This window comes from Columba livia, chromosome 1 (assembly GCF_036013475.1).
Source record: "Columba livia isolate bColLiv1 breed racing homer chromosome 1, bColLiv1.pat.W.v2, whole genome shotgun sequence".
Lineage (NCBI taxonomy): Eukaryota > Metazoa > Chordata > Aves > Columbiformes > Columbidae > Columba > Columba livia.
The window spans coordinates 94,043,820-94,064,463 of record NC_088602.1 but is presented as its reverse complement, the minus strand read 5'-3'; the positions used below and the strand labels follow the sequence as shown (position 1 = coordinate 94,064,463).

Below are 20,644 nucleotides of genomic sequence, written 5' to 3'. Positions count from 1 at the left end.
TGGGGATGACACCAAGCTGAGTGGTGCATGCCTGAGAGACAGGATGCCATCCAGACGGACTTGGCCAAGCCCAAGAAAAGAGCTCATATGAACCTCATGAGATTCAACAAGGCCAAGTACAAGGTCCTGCACCCGGGTTGGGGCAACCCCCAGTATCAATACAGGCTGGGGGATGAAGGGATTGAGAGCAGCCCTGACAAGAAAGACTTGGGGGTACTGGTGGAGGAAAAGCTGGACATGAGTGGGTAATGTATGTTTGCAGCCCAGAAAGCCAACTATATCCTGGGCTGCATCAAAAGAAGTGTGAGCAACAGGTTGAGGGAAATGATTCTGCCCCTCTGCTCTGGTGAGATCCCACCTGGAGTCCTGCAGCAGCCCTGAAGCCCTCAGTACAGGAAGGACATGGACCTGTTACAGTAGAATCAGAAGAGGGTCACAGAAATTATCAGAAGGATGGAACATCTCTCCTATGAAGAAAGGCCGAGAGCCTTGGGATTGTTCAGCCTGGAGAAGAGAAGGCTCTGGAGAGACTTTTTCGGAAATGGAAAACTGTGTCCCCTTGAGCCCCCACACTTTGTGAACTCCCTGTATGCATTACTCCTATGGGCAAGCAGGTGGCAAAGCAGTTTCCCACACCTCCTCCCTGGTAACCCTCTCTGCCTTGTGCATGCACTGCTTGAGGTGAGCAGGCACAGAGTCGAGGAGTCCTCACCAGCATCCAGATACCCCGCACAGCAGGGAGATTGGCAGAGCCTCAGTCATAGAAAATAATCTATCCCAGAATTTACTGCATTACAAAGACTGCTTTTACATTCTTTCTCCTCTGCTGTTGTGTCTTGTAAAAGGACAGGAAAAAGAAATCTCCCAAACCATCATTGTTACAGCTCAGAGCTGGCTACCGCTTTCTGACAATTGCTGGCTTCCAGTTTCCAGTGCCAAATCGCACTGCATTATGGCAGTGTATCTTCTCTTGTAGCCCACTGTGAAAGTACCAGACCCACTTCAGCAACAGCCACTTGGACAAAAGTGTGTAAGTGCCAGAAGTACAAAGTGTCCAGGGAAGGTTTATCCCATGCTTTTGGATCTTACAAGAATTTGAGCACTTAATCAAGTGAAACAGGATTCAAGGCCAATACTAGATCCAGTCTTAAGTGCCTTGCCAGGTCAGAGATTCCATGCTGCATAATTGCCAGACTCCTACTTTATCCACTAGTCCTTGCTTTACATAGCAAAACAGGGTGTAGGTGTTCTCTCCTATGGATACCGCCTTGTTCTACAGCTCTAAGTCACTTGACCAGAGGCCAACAGTTCCAATTTATTTTAAGGAGGAAGAGGATGGAACAGAAGGACTGAAAGCAGAGGCAGCTTTATGAGGAGGTGGAGAAAAAATGCTGGGAGTCTTTTTAATCAAAAGGTCAAAAAGGGCCTTTAAAATCGCTAAATCTGATGCCCAGCATAGTACGCCTCCTGAAATTTCACCCTACGATTCCTGACTAAGCTATGACTTCTCTTACAGGAGATTCCAGGCCACCCTTATTTGCATTAATGTTCCTAGGATAACACCACAGAAGATTAAATGTGTTCAGCCTGCCAAAGAAAGGGAGCATTTTGTGAACAGCACTGAGCACTGCTTTTCCCCGCCTATGTGGAGATAAAATAATACATAGCTGCCTCCTACAAACATACTTACTAGTGTGTCCAGCTGCATTTTTTAGTTCCTATTATTAATTTTGCCTGGGCCAAATAACATCAGCATACTTAAATAGTATGATGGGCAGGATGAGTGAAGAAACACTGTTCCTTACTGATTTGACAAGGAGGCTTTACCAGAGACAAGGCATACTAATGCTAAATATAAAAATAAATAAACAAGGTAGTTGCAAGAGAGGGAAGGTGAAAGCAAGCAAGTCAGGCAACTTGTTAAAACTGATCACAGATGAAAAGCAAGAGGCTGACCATTTAGTCACATCATCCCTTCAATAGGAACTTGTACTTAATTTACATGTGAATAGTATTATGGTCTGATTGCCTATGCTCAGGTCAGCCACAAAACGCTGAAATCAATTGTAACTAATAGACATTTACCACAGTCAGCTGTTATTAATAGCTTGCCTGATGTTGCTAGCAGAGCTTGCTCTGTATAAGACAGTGATAATAAATACATTGATGTGGTAAAGGTGTAGTTCCTGTCATATTGTACACTGGGGGCAGTCCTGTGGCCATAGAGGACATCAGCTCCTTGTACAGATCAGAGCTCAAAACGAAGATTAACTTAGAAATGCAGTTGCAGCTTCTTTGGTACTTGCACAAGTAACATCCAGTGTGGTCTATATGTTTCCTTCCTCTTTCTGAAGGTCGCTGAGATTCTCTCTATTTTAGAGGTGATGACTGAGTCCCTGGAAGGCTTAGATGATCATGCAGCAGCAAGTGTCTTTGTTCCCAGTCCCCCATTTACCAAGTCTCAAAGAAATTTGCAGGGGACCCTCAGATAAAGCTCTCTTTAGGGTCCCTATACATACACAAAAATAAGAAATGTGATCAGCATCTCCTATCACGTATCAGTCTACAGAAAGTACATAGGTCTGTACCTTTTTTATTTCAACATTAACAGAGGTGTCAAGTGAGTTAATGTCTCATTGCATGACTATTACACCCTTATCCAAGCTGTCTTCCCAGTGTTCTGTATGGGAGCAGATAAATCCTGCTGTCTGCCTCTGACACCCTTCACCAAGAGAGGCAGTCTGTGACTAGAGAAGCAGTGCTTTTTCCACTTCGCTTTAGCACTGCTGATCATTTCAGGTTCCTCCGGGAGTGCTGATTTACAAATGCACTGCTCTCTTGGGCTTCAGAGGAAAGCAGAAGGTCTGGGGCTACTCTCCAGCAGCCAGACACATCAGGCAGAAGGAAATGCTTGCTCTGCTACTGCTCCCTGTTGCCTGCTTGAGGAAGCATCAGATAAAACTTTCTCTGATGCAGCTTCATGCACAGGCCTTCCAGAGCAAAATACCAGTCTCACAAGCTGGAGGAGGAGTTAACAGCCCCAAAATAAATGGTTTAGTCACTGTTTCAGAGCTCAGTATCCAATGGAGAAAAAAAAATATGTTTGTATACAGATAAGAAAGAGGTTCCTGTGTGTCTCCCCCACTCTTCCTGAACACATATTCATTGCTTTGTATTCCATGTATCTCAGGTTCTCATTATTCGTTTCACACATGACTCCCACATATTCTGTGTAGATAGAAATAAATATGCATTTGTTAACACAAATAAGGTCTGTATTGGGACATATAGGAGGTGTGAAAGTTGGAGAGAAGCTCGAAATCTTAATCCAGTTTGTATAAAAATTGTAATGATAACAATAAAACTTCCTAAAGTGACAAGGCCAGAGCAAACCGGCAGATTTTCCACTTTCCTCCCCACAGGTTGTGTCTGGGTAACTCTCAGCCACACTGAGCCTTCCCCAATTGATATTGCAAAGAACTTCTCTTTTACAACTTCTCTTTTAGCATCATCCTAGATGTGCCTGTAAGTTACATTGAGACATAGCCTATGAGGCATTTTGGTGGCAAATAACCTATTTACTGAAAAAGTGGTGGTTTAAGTATTCTAGCTTAAAATCTGTACATTTGGGTCAACCTAGGTAAATATTTTTCAACTTTTTTTTTTTCCTAAGGAGGAAAATATAGCTATTATATACAGAAACAGTATTATATTTACGGGTTAGATTAGTAGAGAAATGCAGGTGGCATTCCCAAGAGAGTCAGTAAGAGTTAAGACCCTTCTTACCTCTCCTTCACCCTTCCTCTCTCCCAACATCCATAGTAAGCATCAGGCTTAAATGACAGCCCAAATTCAAATCCTGTCTTTTCTTTACTCAAAGGCAAATCCAAGACTCCTCACCCCATGTACCAGCTAAGTCTGCGTAGGATAAAAAGAGGAACATGTTATATGAATGGCACTTGCCTTTGCTCCTCCCTACCTTATGACCCTATAATTTTGCTGAACACTGTGTTATAAATCCAAACTATTGTTATTTATAGGCAGGCAGGATAATTTGTTGGATCCTATTTTTAAATGCCAGATATTCTGAAAAAAAATCCCATCCAAATCAATCTGAGGACATTTTTCATTTTTTTTGTTTAACCACCAGTCTGAAAGCCAGTTGTTTACAAGATCATGCTGTGAAGGAAAATGAGGATGCCTGCTCAAAGTATGAAAAGAACTTATCAGATTGCCTCTGCATGCTAGCCATTAAAAGAAAGAACTGCTTTGAAATTTTCATTTCTACCAATAAGTTCTTTCTGTCCATCTTGTTCATTGCTGGTTAATTACCACCTTTGCAGACAATCTACATGGTTAGATCTCCTTGGCAACTAGCAAGGCTAGGAAAAAAAATAAGTCTAAGAGTCTATATTTGAACTCAGAAATCATAGCAGTGAAGTACGACCAAACCACCTCTGATGTGAACTAATCACAGTATTTACGTGAACAAGAAAGTTATCCTATCAGAATGGAGTTAAAATATCTTTCTGAGCATCTGTCTGTTTCTTATGAACCCTCCCATTAACCTCGGAGAATGTGTCAATGACTTCAAAAAGAGAAACAGGGATATTATACCCCTGGGAGAATATAAGAAGAAAAGTGCTCTACCATGCCATGGTAGGGAGAGCATGAAAGCCTGGCGGTACATTTCCCACCTATTCCCCTGCAACCCTACCTCCTGCATTAACCCTCTTGGAGGAGCATCCCTGTCCCATCCTTTCACTGTCTATTCAAAGACCTCTATCTATGGGCTTGCCAAACCACTTTCAAACTTCCTGACATTGTCCAGCTCCACAGTCTCCCAGGGACAGCAAGCCTCTGAAGCCACTACCTGGTGTTAAAGGAATACTTTATTGTAACTGTTTTAAAACCAATCTCCTACTGGTTGTATGGGATCCACAGTACCCTGAGATTCTCTGTTTTCCACCTCCATGCCATCCCTCTCAGCCTTCAGCCTCTTTAAACTGAAGAGTTCAGGCTTTTCTTACCATCTCTTTGAGTAGCAAGTGCTGAGACTCCTCCATGCCTTTGGCTGCCCATCTCTATTACCACCCTCAGATCTTCCATGGCCTCCTGAGGCCCAGAGACCATGCAAACACACAGTACAATACTATGTTACCTGGTTTTTGAAGGTGGCTCCTGGCCCTGAGAAAAAAATGAAGCTGTGACTCTCATCTGTTTTTTTCCCATTTTGGAAGCAAAGCAGCCCTCGGGTCTCAGGTCTCAAATGAGAAATAAGGAATCTTAATTTTCATCTTGACCATCCATGGGATGCAGGGAATCTGTGCAGGTCCTCATTGGTGGTGCATCCAAGTCCTGAGGTATCCAGCACCAGCTGAGACCCTAGATGAGAGTCAAGGATTTGAGTAAGACTTTGGGCAAGTCACTGAAAGAAACTGATACCTGTTTTTCCTTGTCTCATCATAATTCACCCCAACACCTTTTGTCCCAGACAAAGAGAAGGAAGTTACAGCTCAAGCATAAATGGGCTGTCTTGCCACAGAACTGCAAGGAGTGAGACAAAGGTACTCTCTGTAACACAACAAATGAATCTCATCCTACAGACAAACCCAGACAACTGTGAATACTGCAAGCTCTTCCTTTCCCATCGCCCTCTCGAATACAAAGCCAGTTCCCTATCTCTGTTACTGTAGCGTTACTGTAGTTACTTTCACACCAGCTGCCTGCCTGCACTTCCTGTTTCTGCCTGCTTAAACATGCCCATGCCTGTGTCCACGTATTTCACTCTGCCTGACTACCATCCCCCTACACCTCTTACATCCCAGGATCCTCATTTCTTTCCCAGACACCCATGCCCTCTGATGTTCCCACATCAACAGGCACACCAGGATAGCACAATCAGACCTCCTGGGAAGGCCCTCTAAAGCTTTTGTCATTTCATTAGAAATGAATCCATGTGCATTCCTGCCATTTTACATGCTCTGATTTAGAAGCCCTCTCTTACAACTGCTGTCCCTATTGAGAAAGCCTGGGCATCTAAAAAGCCACTAGTCACACCCTTTAGACCAGCCAGGTGGGCTCCTATGGTGCTTGAGCTGCTGGAGGACTCAGGCACCAGGGTGAGCAGCTGAAACCCTGCTTCATTTCTGGCAAAGCATTATCCTTCTTCCACTGGCCTCTGCCTCACAGATGGGCTCTGAGTTAGTTCTAAACAGAATAAAACCAGAAACCTACCCAATACACAAGGTGATTTGTTTGCAAATGTTCCACTCTTATTTCATGCATGAAAACCTCTCTGAAGCAGCCAAGCTCTATCGGCTTTCCATTTAATTTTGCTTTGGATGCACAAGAAGTGTGTTCTTGTTACAGTCTATTCATTTATCAAAAGCTCTCCTCTGTGGGCTCAATACTTTTTTTTTACTTTTGTTTACTGCACAGGAGCTGTTTTCTCTTTAAAAGGTCAGCTCTTTTATCAACTATTTCTTTAAGTGAGTCCAACTACATGTACCTGACTAAAAAAGACATAGAATTCACATTTTATTCCAGCATCTTTATTGTTTCAGGTAGTAGCTCTAACAAGAGCAATCTGTATTTCTGATGTTTATGAGCAAATCCCTGAAAGATAGCTCATACCTTTCAAAAGCAGATCTTCTCCCTATATGAATCAAGAGATACATGAAAAGCAGAACTACTCTTTTCTCTCAAGACATATAAAGGCTATTAAAACTTTGAATTACTTGTGCTCATGCCAGGCTTTGCTAGCTCCAATAAAGATAGATGAGCTTTACTAACTGAAGGCTAATGTACCTTCTAAAACATCAATTATTTAAAAAACATAATACTGGTTCAGCCTGTTCTGGTAAGATCCATACATACTGTAGAAAGATAATTGAAATCTACACTAGTATTTTATTTTCATGTTAAACTCTACATTCAGCCACCCAGAATCAAATGCCATCAGGAATCAAATGCCACCAAGATCCTTAACAGATTTTCAGAAACTGGATGTTGCAAACTAGCCAGCTGGGATAACATGAGATCCCAGTATCTCCAAGTCTTTCAGAAAGGCTCCAGTTACCTCTCAAAGTACCTTATTTTTAGAGGGGAAACCGATGAACTATTGACTCATGCATGGGACAATCCTGGTGAATGATGGGTTATGTTCACTTAGACTAGAAAAAAAAAAAAAAAGAAAAAATACTATAGGAAAAACTAAGAGCAAAAAAAAAATACTTTTACATTCTTTTTAACAAAGTAAAAAAAAAAAAAAAACAAAAAAAAAACAAAACTTCAAATTTGAGGTTATTTGATCCTTTTGAAGACATTTGTTTCCTAAAGTTAAGTAAAAATTTACTGTGAACAAAGAGTGAAAATGTGAAGTCTGAAACTGTTGCTAAAAGCTCCTAGACTTCAGTATTTCACAGACGAAATGCCACATTTCTGAAAGTCTGAAATCAAATGTCTTTTCCTTCATAAAATATTTTGGAAGATCCTGTTGGTCAAATTGAATCCAATTTACAAAATGTTTCAGGGCTTACAATTCTTTTTTTGATACCTATTTCACTCTAGAAAAGGATAATAGCAATTATAGCAATTATAGCAATTTCACAGCAATTCCATTGATTCTTTTTTTCAAACAAGTTTATAGACCTATTTAGTTTATTATGTAAGCTGAGTGAAATAACATAGCAAGTGGTTGTTTAGACACCATTGAATTGTTTATTTCAAGACAAAATTTGGTATTTGTTGACATGGAAACATTTTTTGTGGTTTTGACTTACATTTTAAGTCATTTGGAGTCTGACATTGTACTTGCCTAAATACATATTTTAACAAATTCATATGTAGATGGATATAAAGCCCTGTGTAGCTGATGCTCATTGCAGAGAGGGTAAATGGGTTTTGATTCAAATTAAACAAAGGTAACAGAAAATTTGGATTGAAACAAAAATATCATCTGATCTTTTGTTCTTATTCAACTAAACAATGTATTTTTTTTTAAAAAAAAGGGCGTAAGTTGAGCCAGTTTTATTTTCTCGCACTCAGTAGACAAAGCCACAAACTCTGACCTAAACAAACCTGTTGTTGACTGTTGAAGTCTTTACGTCAAATATGAGCATTAGGCAGATCCAACTTGTGGCTGTACTCTTACTGCCTGAAAAATAAAAGCAGAAAACTCTCAGGCTCCACACAAAGTAGGAACATCTTTTTTGAGGAAACTTCTCAGGGCCATTAAGTGGAATAGCTATTTGAAAAAAATATTTGACTGTAGCTTTGGGAGTAGCAACCGCACTCATGACGAAGAAACATTTCTTGTAGCTCTCTCTTACACAGATTCTTTGGCATCTGATAATGTGGTTAATTCAGTCTGTTTTCATGATACTGGTAGGAATTTAGTATTTCCGAGGCCTTCACATCAATGTCAAATGCTGCTATGTCCATGTTTCAGAATCTATCTGAAGATCTGAAAGAAAACTAAAAGCCTAAATATCAGCCAAAATTTCAAAAGTGATTGAGGGGAGTCCAGGCAGTGATGGATACGCTCATTTCCTTAGGATTCATGACTAAAGCACTATTCTGCACTATTTCTAGGCTATCAAAATACCACAACCTGAAACAAAACATTTACCCAGTTGAAATTATGGAGTTTTTTAAAAATTACTTTTTCTAAATGTCTTTTAAAATGTCACTTCCAGCCTTATTTCTCAGTTATTTTTTTCTCTGCAGTCTAGAAACTGGGAAGTCAGTAGCAAAAAACTAGGTCTTTGTATTTCACTGTGACTTCTTTTGGCAGGGAAAGGGGATGAAGCTAATGGTGGCCTAATTACTTAGCTTAAAGAAAGCAGCTGGAATCCCAGTATCAACTGCAGTAAGAAATGGAAGAGGAAGGGGATGTAAGGAACATGGCAGCTGTTCAGATAAACTAAGTAACAAGAGTAACTGCTTGGTCTCAGAGACAATGTCATTTGTGAAGCAACAATTGCATGCAAGAGTTTGGTTTTGTATGTCAGGCCAAATGAAAAATGTCAGTCACATCAGCTGACAGAAAACTACGTACATCCACCAAGTCACCACCATGAGAGACAGCAGCAGTCACAGAAATGTTGTTTCCCCAGCATCTATGAGAAAAAAATAAATATTTTTTCTTCTGAAGTGTGCAAAAACATTGAATTAAAATTCAGGCTCATTTTTGTAAGGGAGGAGCACCTGTCTCTTCTGAAATATGTTACCTTGAACAAAAGCCACTGAAATTCTCCTTTGCCTGAAAAGAATTTATCAAGAAAAAAATCTCTGTTGACAAAAAAAATAAAGTTTTTGGCTGTTTCAATTTTCCCAGTCTTTCTAATTCCCTTTTTAACTTCATGCAACAGTAATAGAAGAAGGAAATCCAGTACACTTAGGCAATGTCTGTGACCCGGGCACAGCCTGTTTGGGGTACAGCTGGATGTAAACTGAGGGGATAAAAAAGGTAATTTAAGGAAGGAAGTTTCTGACATTTTTTCATTCTTGTTTTGAGAACTGAGGGTAGGAGGAATCAGGTATCTGTGCTTCAAAGTCACTCTGTTCTCTGTAGTCCATGTTTCTTGAAAAAGATGACATAGCAAGTGACAGTTCTTTCTACTTCAAATACCTCATCTTTACCAATGGCATTCAAACTGCACTCCAAAAGCCTTGCTTCACTAGTAAGACACTGATGGGCAAAATCAGCCCATCTGCAGAGTAGCGCCAGTAGTAGCTACTTTGCATTGTCACGCACACACACACACGCTACCCATGGTGTCAATGCCAGGTGGTTTCCCCAGTGAACTATCATCTTGACCTAAGGAAAGTTTAATCAGTGTAGGTGATGTTTTGCAGAGAAAAAACAAACACTCTCAAAGTCATCTCAGAGCCCCTAGCCCTGAGCTGGCCAGGTCCAAGATCTGTATCAACATACAGTGTCTTCTGCCATTTCTGTAGGAAAGTACTAGAAGTTCTCGTGCTTGGTCTGCAGGCTTACTTCATAAGTTATTGGCTTCAGTCAACTGGTACAGCATATTGATTGAATCGAGTCCTTACTTTCTGACAAAAATATTCTTCTCTGTTCTTCCTATGCCGTGTATTTATGATAGTTCATTGATCAAAGCAAGCTGTTAGAGAATGTCTGTGCAGCAGTCAAGATGGTTCCAACGCCTGTCCAAGGAGCTCTATGAATATTCAGGCACAAAGCTGTCTCAAGTCATTCAGTAATGCAGGCAAAAATTGTATTGGGCTATCCCAAGGATGGAAATTCAAGTAAAGCCACCTTTATTTCAGGAAGGGGAGGAAAAAAGGACAGGAATATATTTGAAATAAAAAACAACAAAGAGAGAGAAGGTCTGGGAAAACTGGTGATATCAGCTTTTTCTGTGACGGTCTATTTCTCTCCTCTCTAATGACCTAACTGGACATGTAGACTTTGACAAGAGTAATAGCAGCCTGCCTTGATTTCTAAATTTTAACTTACCAGAACATGCACTGGGCCCATCACCAATCTGACTACATCCACAATGCTAAAGAAAATCAGGCCAGGAATTGTTCCTCAGCCTTGAGAGCAAGTGGTACAGCTCTGAATCTTTTGTGGACTTCACATCTCTTAGTTTTAAGACATAATTAGGATATTGGCAGTGTTTTTTTTTCCACTTTTAATTATCTGAAATAACGAAAGATCTGTGCTGCACACTGAGTTTATATGTTGCTGGACACAGAGGTGGCATGAAGGCCTACGGAGATGTCTGAGGGAGTGAAGCCTGCCTGGACAGTGTTGACAGATGAGAATAAAAGAAGCAAAATCTGATGCAGTCTCATCTGTTTTGTCTAACGGAAATAGTCCGTGGCACATACTGTCTTCCAAACCATTCCCATGTGTTGTCTCAGAGGACTAGAAGGCATGGGCCATAGCCAGGACAGGTAGCTTGCTAACTTTTAGCAGTACAGATAACCAGCATTGGACAGGTCAGCCAAGCTCCTATTTACACTTCAGCTTCCAGAAACAACCAGGAGCACTCCCCAGATATCAGTGTCATTAGAGGTGCAGAATCAAATGAGTCAGAATTATCTATATGAAAGGTTCAGCTGATCAGCTAATTTTTGTTGCTAGAGTTTTCAGTTGGAAAAATTTTAATGGGAAAGAATCATGAGAAGAAGGAACTGATTCTCCTCAACTCTTCTCACAAAACTTGAGAATACTCTTTTTCTACATAATCAGTAAGGAAAATATATGGAGACACCAGATTTACCCAGCCCTCACGCAACTTCTCCAGAAGGCTGAGCTGTAAATCAACAGTTAGATGCTAAAGCAAAGCTGCAGAGAAGATGGAGCCATACTATTCTGAGGTACACAGGGAAAAACAAGGAGCAATGAGCACAAGCTGCAGTGAGGGACATTCCAATCTGATATAAAGAAAAAAAAATCCCTGATGTGAGAGGTGCAGCACTGAGACAGGACCCAGAGAGGTTGTGGAAACTCCCAACTTTGACCCTGAGCAAAGTAATCTAACTTTGAACTTGGTCCTGTGTTAAGCAGGACGTTGTTCAAGAACCCATTATATATATTTATATAACCCAAAATATTATATTATTTTAAGCAGGTTTTAAAGTTATTTTTATTTCTAGCAGTTAGAGCACATAAACACAAACAGTTTGAAACTGATAACAGTCAGATCAGTATGCTTCCTTCGTGCTTTCTCCTTTTTCCTGGTACATCCCACAGAGATGAAAAGTTGAGTTCTTAGCAAATCTCTGAAGAAATAGTGCAACTGACAACTAAAAGTTTTGGCATTAGTACATGTGATAGTAACTGGCAGAAATAGCTGTAGTTGGGTAACTGCATAAAAGAAATCTCTCAGGGGGCACGTCAGACAATGACATCTTACAGCAACTTGGGGAGACCTATATCTGATGCAGAGGTATCAGCAAGAAAGCATGTGGAGAGTATTTGCAGGTATTAAGGACTGTCAGCACTGTGAATCATTATGATCCCTATTATCCTTACTACAGCAGTTGCCAGTAGTTTTGCCACATGGAAATGCTAGACGTGAGCCAAGGTCTGATGTGGCCAGGTGGCATGACTCAGAGTGGGACACCTGGGCTGTCTCTGCCACTGACCTTGTTCCACTGCTTGCAGCAGCAGTGACAATATTATTCATTTTCCAAGTCCAAAAATACCCGCATCCTTTCTATCTTTCTCACCTGCTGAGAAAGACATCAAAAACAATAGGTTAATTTGAGTAGATTCACAGTTTTTCAGAACTCTTTCCTGCTCTGAACCTCTAGCTGAAGCTTTTCTGGAATCCAAAATTCTGGTAAAAATCATGTATAACTAGACTAATCATAGAGGAGCAGGGATATGTAACAGCAAACTCTCCTTATTCCAGAAAACTATTTTTTATGCCAGACATTTGCACTAGAGATGGCTCTGAATTGACACTGAATCCAAGCATTCAGACTTCAGGGAGTAAACAAGTTTCATAATTCAATTCTTCTGCCTAATGAAAGGTAGAAGATGTTGATAATCAACTGTCTCCACACTTCTTCACAGGTTCAGAATGTGTAGCCTTTTTACACTGCCCCATATACATAACAAAGCTGAGGCTGTTTGGCTTCCCTGTACTTCAAATGAAACTATGTTTAGCAGAGCAGATGTAAACAGCATTCTGGAGCCTTTAGTGCTGAGTTCTGTAACAAAATTGGTTAGAATCCAATACGAAAACTACAAGGTCAAATGACTATCAAAACCAGAGACTTCTTTTTAAATTCGTGTATCAGCTTCATTTTCCATCCTGCATTATAAAAGGGCCAAGAATCAGAAATGAATGGAAATGTTTGTACTGCATAGAGGCAAAGCATTACTCAGGCTGATTTTTTGCAGCTGCACAGGCTTAAAAGACATGAAAATACAGAACATTATTTTTATCAAGTTGAATTAGAAGGCAACGATGAAACAGGTAGTGTGAAACAACAAGGTATCATCCTTACAGCCTCCTTTCTAATCATAAATGTGCTTCAATTTGCATCTCGTTTCTAGTGAAAACTGCTGCTAAAATAAATTTAAATCACACACGTGCTATCTCTGAAATTATATTTATGATTCTATGGGTGCAAATAAGTAATTTTGTTCTTGAATTAATTTGCCAAGTCAGTGTTTATTGAACATTTCAACATTTCAAAACGAGGACTAGACAATGCTCCCAGCCGAGTGAATAGAAAATGTTGCATTGATTTCAACAGCACAGGACCAGACCCTAACTCCTTTCTTTTTCAGAAGGAAACCTGCATTTTGTGATAATGACGGCTTAGAATTGTCAGCTGATCATAAAAAGCTCAATTTTTTTCTGTAAACAAGACTCTTTCTCCTCATATCTACTGATAATACACAGTGTCTTGCAGTACAGATTACCTGATCTCACTGAGAGCAATACAAGTTGAGTTCATCGAACAGGCAAATCCCCCTCTATTCTGAGAATATCTGTTCCTGTGCCCTCGCTGCTCATCAGACATGAGATTTTTACAAAGGTCTGCAACAATGGCTAAAACCAGCCAGCGATCAGGCAAAGCATTTTGAAAGCTTCCCGGCTGCTTCCTCTCTCTGACTTCTCCTTGCATCACAAGCAAGAAATAAAACAGAGAAGATCCCAATGTAGAGCAGAGTGTTGAACATTGCAGAAAATGCCCTGTGCTGAGCAGCGCTATGCCGCCTTCTGATGTCAAAGCCTCACAACCTCGCAGAGGCAGTGGGGAACAGAAAGAGCCTCCAGGACCTCCATATATTCCGCAGAAGAGTTCAGTGTCAGGGAGGCTTGTGATTACAGCAAGTGACAGGTGAATGCTGAAAAATGCTCACAAAAAGCAAGCTCGGACCTTACAAATGCAAATGCCCTCTTAACTTACAAGTTGCTCTCATCCTATTAGGACGGTGGGGAATGACCTGTGTGCAGACAGAAATGACGGTTGAAATGATGTCTACTCAACATTTGTATACGTGCGATAAAGCCCATGAGAACACTTTGTAGTTTATAAATGATTTTTTTTAAATAGTGGATTTTCAATAAATTTGCATACAAACTACTCACAACTATATTACAAGAGATATAATTAGTCTACTAAATTACAGTGAAACATTCACTAAACTATATCAGTTTCTGTTATGAAAAGGTCAGTCACAAATTTTAATATTCTGTGTTAAACCTCCTAATTATTTCGCAGGTCATCCTGCTGCTCTAATACAGTATACAATCAAAGCAGACTACAAGTATTTAAATTAGACAAGTATGCTCTTTACATGTCTACTTTTGCTTTGTATTTGTACAGAACTAGGAAAAGATCTCTGAAGCACTACCAATGTACAAAAAAATCACATTGCTAATGATAAAATTATTGCTAAGGGATTATAGTAATACATAACATTCAGAGCCCTGAAGATCATGAGAGCATCTCCTGTACAACTCATGGTCAGTTGTTGATACTGGATTCATGTTATTCTTCAGACTCTAAATACAAATATGTGCTTGGAAACACTGGATTGTTCCTCTCCAATGCTTTTCTGCAACAGACAAGACCAGGACACCAACACTGGTTGCATCTTTACTAGAAAATAAAATGTTCCCAAGCACCGGCACCTAATTCCTTTTATGGTAAAATTCCTAGAAAAGCCCCTGGCATGCTTTTGACCAGTGCAAAACTGAGTACACACAATTCCTGGCTATATTTCAGGTGTTAGCATGGGATACAGACTATTCCTAATAAGCAGATTGCATGAGACTACCTACCCTGCTTTGAAAACAACGGGAGTTCAATAATACAAGCGTGGGCTGTACCACTCCATTTAGCCTCCATGCTAAAGAATAGGCCTGGGCACATTTAATTTACTAATGTAGCCATAGACAGTACATATTGCTACGATGAAACACAAGTGAACTATTCAGGGAGTTATTTAGGAGAAGTCCTTGTCATTTGCTGGGAAATGAAACAAGTCACTCAAATCTCATACTTGTTGTATGCATTTGCTTAAGGGACTCATTGAAACAAGTACTTTGAATGGAGTAGTCTAAATTGGCCTGAATTGGCATGGTATTACTACCTGGCCATTGTGTTCAAACAAACATAATGTTTACTGGCAGATGGGGAAGCATTCAGAAGAGGTACAATTTTTTTTGCAGCACAGATTAATAATATGTATATATTTTTGTAATGAAGAAAAGCTGAGAGAGTAAAAATAGCTCTCAAATGAGATAGCTGCTATTCACTCCCTTGTTCTTGGAACCATGACAGCCATTATATAACCAGAAGGAAAATTAAATGAAATAAACAGCATAAGCTAATTGGGTTGATATCAAGTAAAAATATAATTAGTCAAACTGTTTTGTGGCAAAGGCACTGACAATATGTGGCTGTTCCTCAACCTTAGTGGTGAACAGGGATCCTGCCATGTGTTTAAAACTTATTCATCAAGCATTTCCATGGAAACACACAGATGCACAATCCTTGGATCACTTATTTCGGGAATTGATGCTCCCAAGGTTCACTTTGTAGTAAGAACTCAGGCCAGGAGATAGTGTCATGCTGTGATTCTGATCTAGAAACCTCCCTATGCAGGTATTTGATGGGTCTCACAGTAGGAGAATTTGGGTGAGGGAAGGAGTAAACAGACACCTTGCAGAAAAAGACTAAAAACTTGACCTTAATTTTTCCTCTCAAAAACTGCCTGAGAGCTGAGAAATCACAGCTCTGGAAAGAGCCTGAAGAGTTTACAAAATGGCCAGATGCTCCCAGGGAAATTAAAATGTCCACAAGGGTGTTAAAAAGATGCTATAACTGAAAGAGACTTATGTTAAATGCAGCCACTGGCTTTGGTTGTCCAAAGTTGCCCTCTTACATACCTGCATGACTCGGGGCTGGTACGACCTCTCAAGGGTAAGAAAAACTGTCCCACGTTGGAAGGGGCAGGTCTCTAAAGGCCACTTACAGTGATAGGGACAGCCCACCACCATGTTCTGGGGAGCACAGCAGGTACCTCGCTCCTGCTACAAAACCTGTGGCTGCTTGAGAAAACGTGGCCTTTACCTCTCTTTTTGTGTCAGCTCTTGTACTGCAAAGGATGGGAAAGTCTGGTTATGGTGCACAAGGGCTTAATCAACATGAAGCATTTTGAAAGCATGACTAAAACTTGTTGTGTGGATCAAAGGTGCTTTGTTGCTAGCAAGTACTCCTACAGGAAATAAACATCTTATGTAAAGCAGGCTACATGGGTGCAGCACATGCCTAGTAGGTATCCCTGTATGGGGACATACCTTTGGATTTCCCCTGATGCCACTAATAAAATCAGCACCCGTGTCCCTTCCCAGCCCTCTTATGGTTTTCTGTACACTTTGCCATTTCTGGTAAGAGATGCTCAGGCAGGGAGATCTGGGACATGATTGCTCTTAATAGCAAGGTTGAAAGTAAGGTGTATTCTCAAAGGCAACAGGAGACACCTGCACACTGTCTCTGTGCTCATTCCAGACTCTAACTGGGAGATGAAAGCAAAATATTCGTAATGCCTTAAATACAATGAACGACAGTAAACCAGCTTTACTAGTCTAACATACAGTCCCTTAATGCCTCAAAAGCCAGAGCCTTCATAGGGTGTTCATAAGTATTTAAGGGGTCTGTTACTCCCGTGATGTGATAGCTCCTGTGGACTAAAATTTCCTTAGGCGCAATAGAGGGTTAAGTATAAAGTGTGAAGCCTTAACTTCAAATTTTCTGGCTTAAGTCTGCCTCACAAAGTTTCTGCAATGCCTTTTCATTGTGTTTATTTCGTCATGCATTATATAGCATTAGTGATAATGCAAGTAGGCACACTGTCACCAACTGGGGTAAGTTCATTCAGAGAACTGACTGCCTTCAAACATGACTTCCAGTGCTGACGCTACCATCAGTCTGAATAATGCTCTCTTTACACACAGCAGCAAACTGAAGAAGTGACACAGGATGGAATGCACAGTCTTTAAACACAGAACTGCTATCGGGTTTCCATGCTACTGTTGGTCTTTGAGCCTTTCTTTTAACACAGAAAAGGCTGTATGGCTGTCAGAGGCTTGGCTGGCAGTGAAGCTGGTCAGGAGAGGCAAACTGTCTCCAATGGATTTTTATTTTCTGTGTAACCTCACCTAGGTGTTCCTGCTCCGGCAGGGGGATTGGACTAGATGATCTTTCAAGATCCCTTCCAATCCCCAACATTCTGTGATTCTGTGTGACTCTGTGATTTCAGCCACCCCTAAAACTTTACAAGGGTCTGTGATGTTCCTCCACAGGAATGAGTCTGCACATCAGGAAAAAGCTACAGGTGCTGTGAGACTCCACAGATGATCTGCTATGTAGTGCGTATTTCCAAGAATGGGACACTAGAATGCTCTTCAAGCCACACTGTCCCACCAAAAACAGCCCCTCATGCAACCTTCTCTCTGGACAAGAGTCCAGGCTTCCCTTGTAGCTTCCCCACATGAAGGGGTTTGGGTCTACTGCCCAGGGCAGTGTGAAGTGGAGACATGGAGCCCAGCAGATACCACAGCACATTAATGTAACTGTGGCCATTACAAGGGACACCGACAACATGCAGGTCAACACCCTAACTGTTCAGGAGGAGCAGCTCTGTAAACCAATGGTAAAACATCACATCAGTGCTACTATATTCAGAGCCAAGTGCCCAGGCAGAGCCAGCAGAAGCCTTTTCTTTCCACAGCCTGGCAGCAGAATGGTAGCAGTTAGCCAGAAGAGAGAAAATCAGGAGTTCAAGAGCTGAAATTCCTGCAGGAACAAGCCCCAGAGTGCAGAAGGATTTCCAGTAAAAGGAAAACAGCTACCCCAGACCTCACCGGTTCTTCAACTTCATGCAAAACTCTTCTTTCTTGCACAGAAGCATAATGAAGCCATTTGTCTCAAAAAGCTGGGAAGCCAGAAAAAAAAAAAAAAAAGGCAGTTACTGTCATCTCTGGTTTTACAATTCTCATAAGACACTTACGGGGGAACACTGGGTAGGCCCATACAGTTAGAGAAAAAGGCACACTTGAATTAAAGGCCACAGGCATACTGAATTAAAATGAAATCGTGTTCTGAAGTACTGTATGTTTTATGTTACTGGGAGGATGGATTATTTCCTGACCTGGGAATGGAAATGTGTTTGTGTTGCTCTTGGTATATATTGCTCTTGGTATATATTGCATTAAAGCCTGTCTTTCCTTCAACAAGTGCAGGATTGGTTCTTTCTGAAAAATGTTGGGTTTTTTTAAATTCCTTATACTTATTTAGTACTTTCCCCATAGCAATGCAATTGATAGAAAAAATAGCTCAATAATTCCTCATTTTCTGTACTCATCTTTTTGACTGAAGCCCCCAGGCAAATCCATTTCTTCATTTATATCAGCTATCTCCCAGAAGATCTTTCTTGGTACATAATAAACGTCATTTATTAAACTGTAAAGGGGGTTGGGGGGAAGAAATATCTTTTTGAACACATCTTGCAGAATCTAAATATGGGTATAGATAGGATGACCTGATACAAGAATGAGTTTTCTTCAAGGTAATTCTATTTAGCAACAAATTGGGAATGCTTGACATCGTTTGACTTCTGTGTTGTGCATCTAATAGGTGAGCAAAGAACAAGGATGATAATTTCATTGATTAAAAGTGATTTCATGCCAGTAATACAGGAAGAAGTTGTGTGTTGACTTAGAGAAATAATAAGAAAAATAATGCCTGCCTTTTTCTTGTTTGTTTGTTTTTAATGGCAGCTAACGTACTGGAAGAAGACTCAATGGAGCAGGACATAGAGAGCCCTGTCACTATTCATCAGCCAAAGTTGCCCAAACAAGCTAGAGAGGATCTGCCAAAAAATATAAACAAAGAATGTGCCAAGAGAAAAATCCAGAGGTATGTTAGGAAAGATGGGAAATGCAACGTCCACCATGGGAATGTCAGAGAGACTTACCGTTACTTGACTGACATCTTCACTACTTTAGTCGATCTCAAGTGGAGGTTCAACCTGTTGATTTTTGTCATGGTTTACACTGTGACCTGGCTCTTCTTTGGAATGATTTGGTGGCTAATTGCCTACATGCGAGGAGATATGGATCATATAGGGGACAGCACGTGGACCCCATGCGTCAGCAACCTCAATGGGTTTGTCTCAGCCTTTTTATTCTCAATCGAGACAGAAACCACCATTGGGTATGGTTACCGGGTCATCACGGACAAGTGTCCCGAGGGAATTATTCTGCTTTTAGTGCAGTCTGTTTTAGGTTCTATCGTCAACGCTTTCATGGTTGGCTGCATGTTTGTGAAAATATCCCAACCCAAGAAGAGAGCAGAAACCTTGGTTTTTTCTACAAACGCAGTTATTTCCATGCGGGATGGAAAGCTGTGTCTGATGTTCCGAGTAGGAGACCTTAGGAATTCACACATTGTAGAGGCATCAATACGAGCCAAGTTGATCAAATCCAAACAGACAAAGGAGGGGGAATTTATACCACTCAACCAGACAGATATCAACGTAGGTTATTACACAGGGGATGATCGTCTCTTTTTGGTTTCACCACTGATCATCAGCCATGAAATTAACCAGCAGAGTCCTTTCTGGGAGATTTCCAAAGCCCAGTTACCCAAAGAGGAGCTAGAAATTGTTGTAATCCTAGAAGGAATGGTGGAGGCAACAGGTAACATTTCTTATACTTTGTATAAGGTAAATGCTTTAATTTTAGAAAGGAAAATCAGTGGGTTTGCTTCACGTTAAAGGAATCACTTCAATAGTTATTATATTTGAAAAAGACATTAGTTATCTGGTTAGCTGCAAAATTAAAAGCATGCCCAGTTTAATTGTCTGTTCCATCTTGCCTAATGGAATTAGTGTTGTTTCTGCTCTGTTTGGAAAACGGGATAGCATTTCTCATTTTCTAAATTTTTCACAGCATGTCACCCGGTTATTTGTCATTCTATTGCAGGAGCAATTCACCCACTAGGACCTTGTGGGATAAAATGATTTAGAAAAATATTCAATATAAAACTCTCTTTACGATTAACATGGAAGTACCATAATTCCTGCTGCTTCCAGTCACACATGGGGAACTGCAAAATAACTGCCTCACATGTGAAAGTCCTAACTTGTTTGGATCCAGTAGAAAGTGATAATGTGTTCAGTTTTCTCTTTTTGCTTGTTTGCTTGTTTTTGTTTTAACTTGTAACATGGGGGTTGTTGCACTTCAGTTCACAAAAGATCTGTCTGATTTTGTGTTTCGCTGAGGCTCCCTACACACTGCAGATGTGTACAGAATGCTTAAATCTGCTATATATAAATAAGGGATGTTATGTCACCAGAGTCTTGCTGAGAGGCTGTTTGGTCATTACCTACAATTACACAGCAGAACATCAGATATCACTCGACACAGCAAATGGGCTAATAATGTTTCTCCTTTGTGTTAAAGCCAGAATAGTAGGAGGATGCTTTCTCTAAAACTGCTGTACCTTGCGCAATCAGAATGCTAGTATACTTTTTTTCCTATTAATGACAGCATCAATCTCTGGAGTAAATATGATAAATACAAGGGAATTGAAAGTACAAAATGAAGAAAATATGTGCTTGGGAGGAGGA

General features: G+C 40.6%; 1 protein-coding gene across 2 annotated transcripts in view; it reads left to right on the top strand.

The window, feature by feature from the left end:
* Positions 1-20,644, top strand: part of KCNJ6 (potassium inwardly rectifying channel subfamily J member 6) — a 169,606-nt gene that overhangs the window by 106,469 nt on the left and 42,493 nt on the right. For both annotated transcript variants that reach the window (XM_021299680.2, XM_021299679.2), the window contains one exon: positions 18,792-19,712. In XM_021299680.2, the coding sequence (XP_021155355.1) occupies positions 18,815-19,712 (898 nt within the window). In that variant the 5' untranslated portion in view covers positions 18,792-18,814. The remainder of the gene's footprint in view (positions 1-18,791; positions 19,713-20,644) is intronic.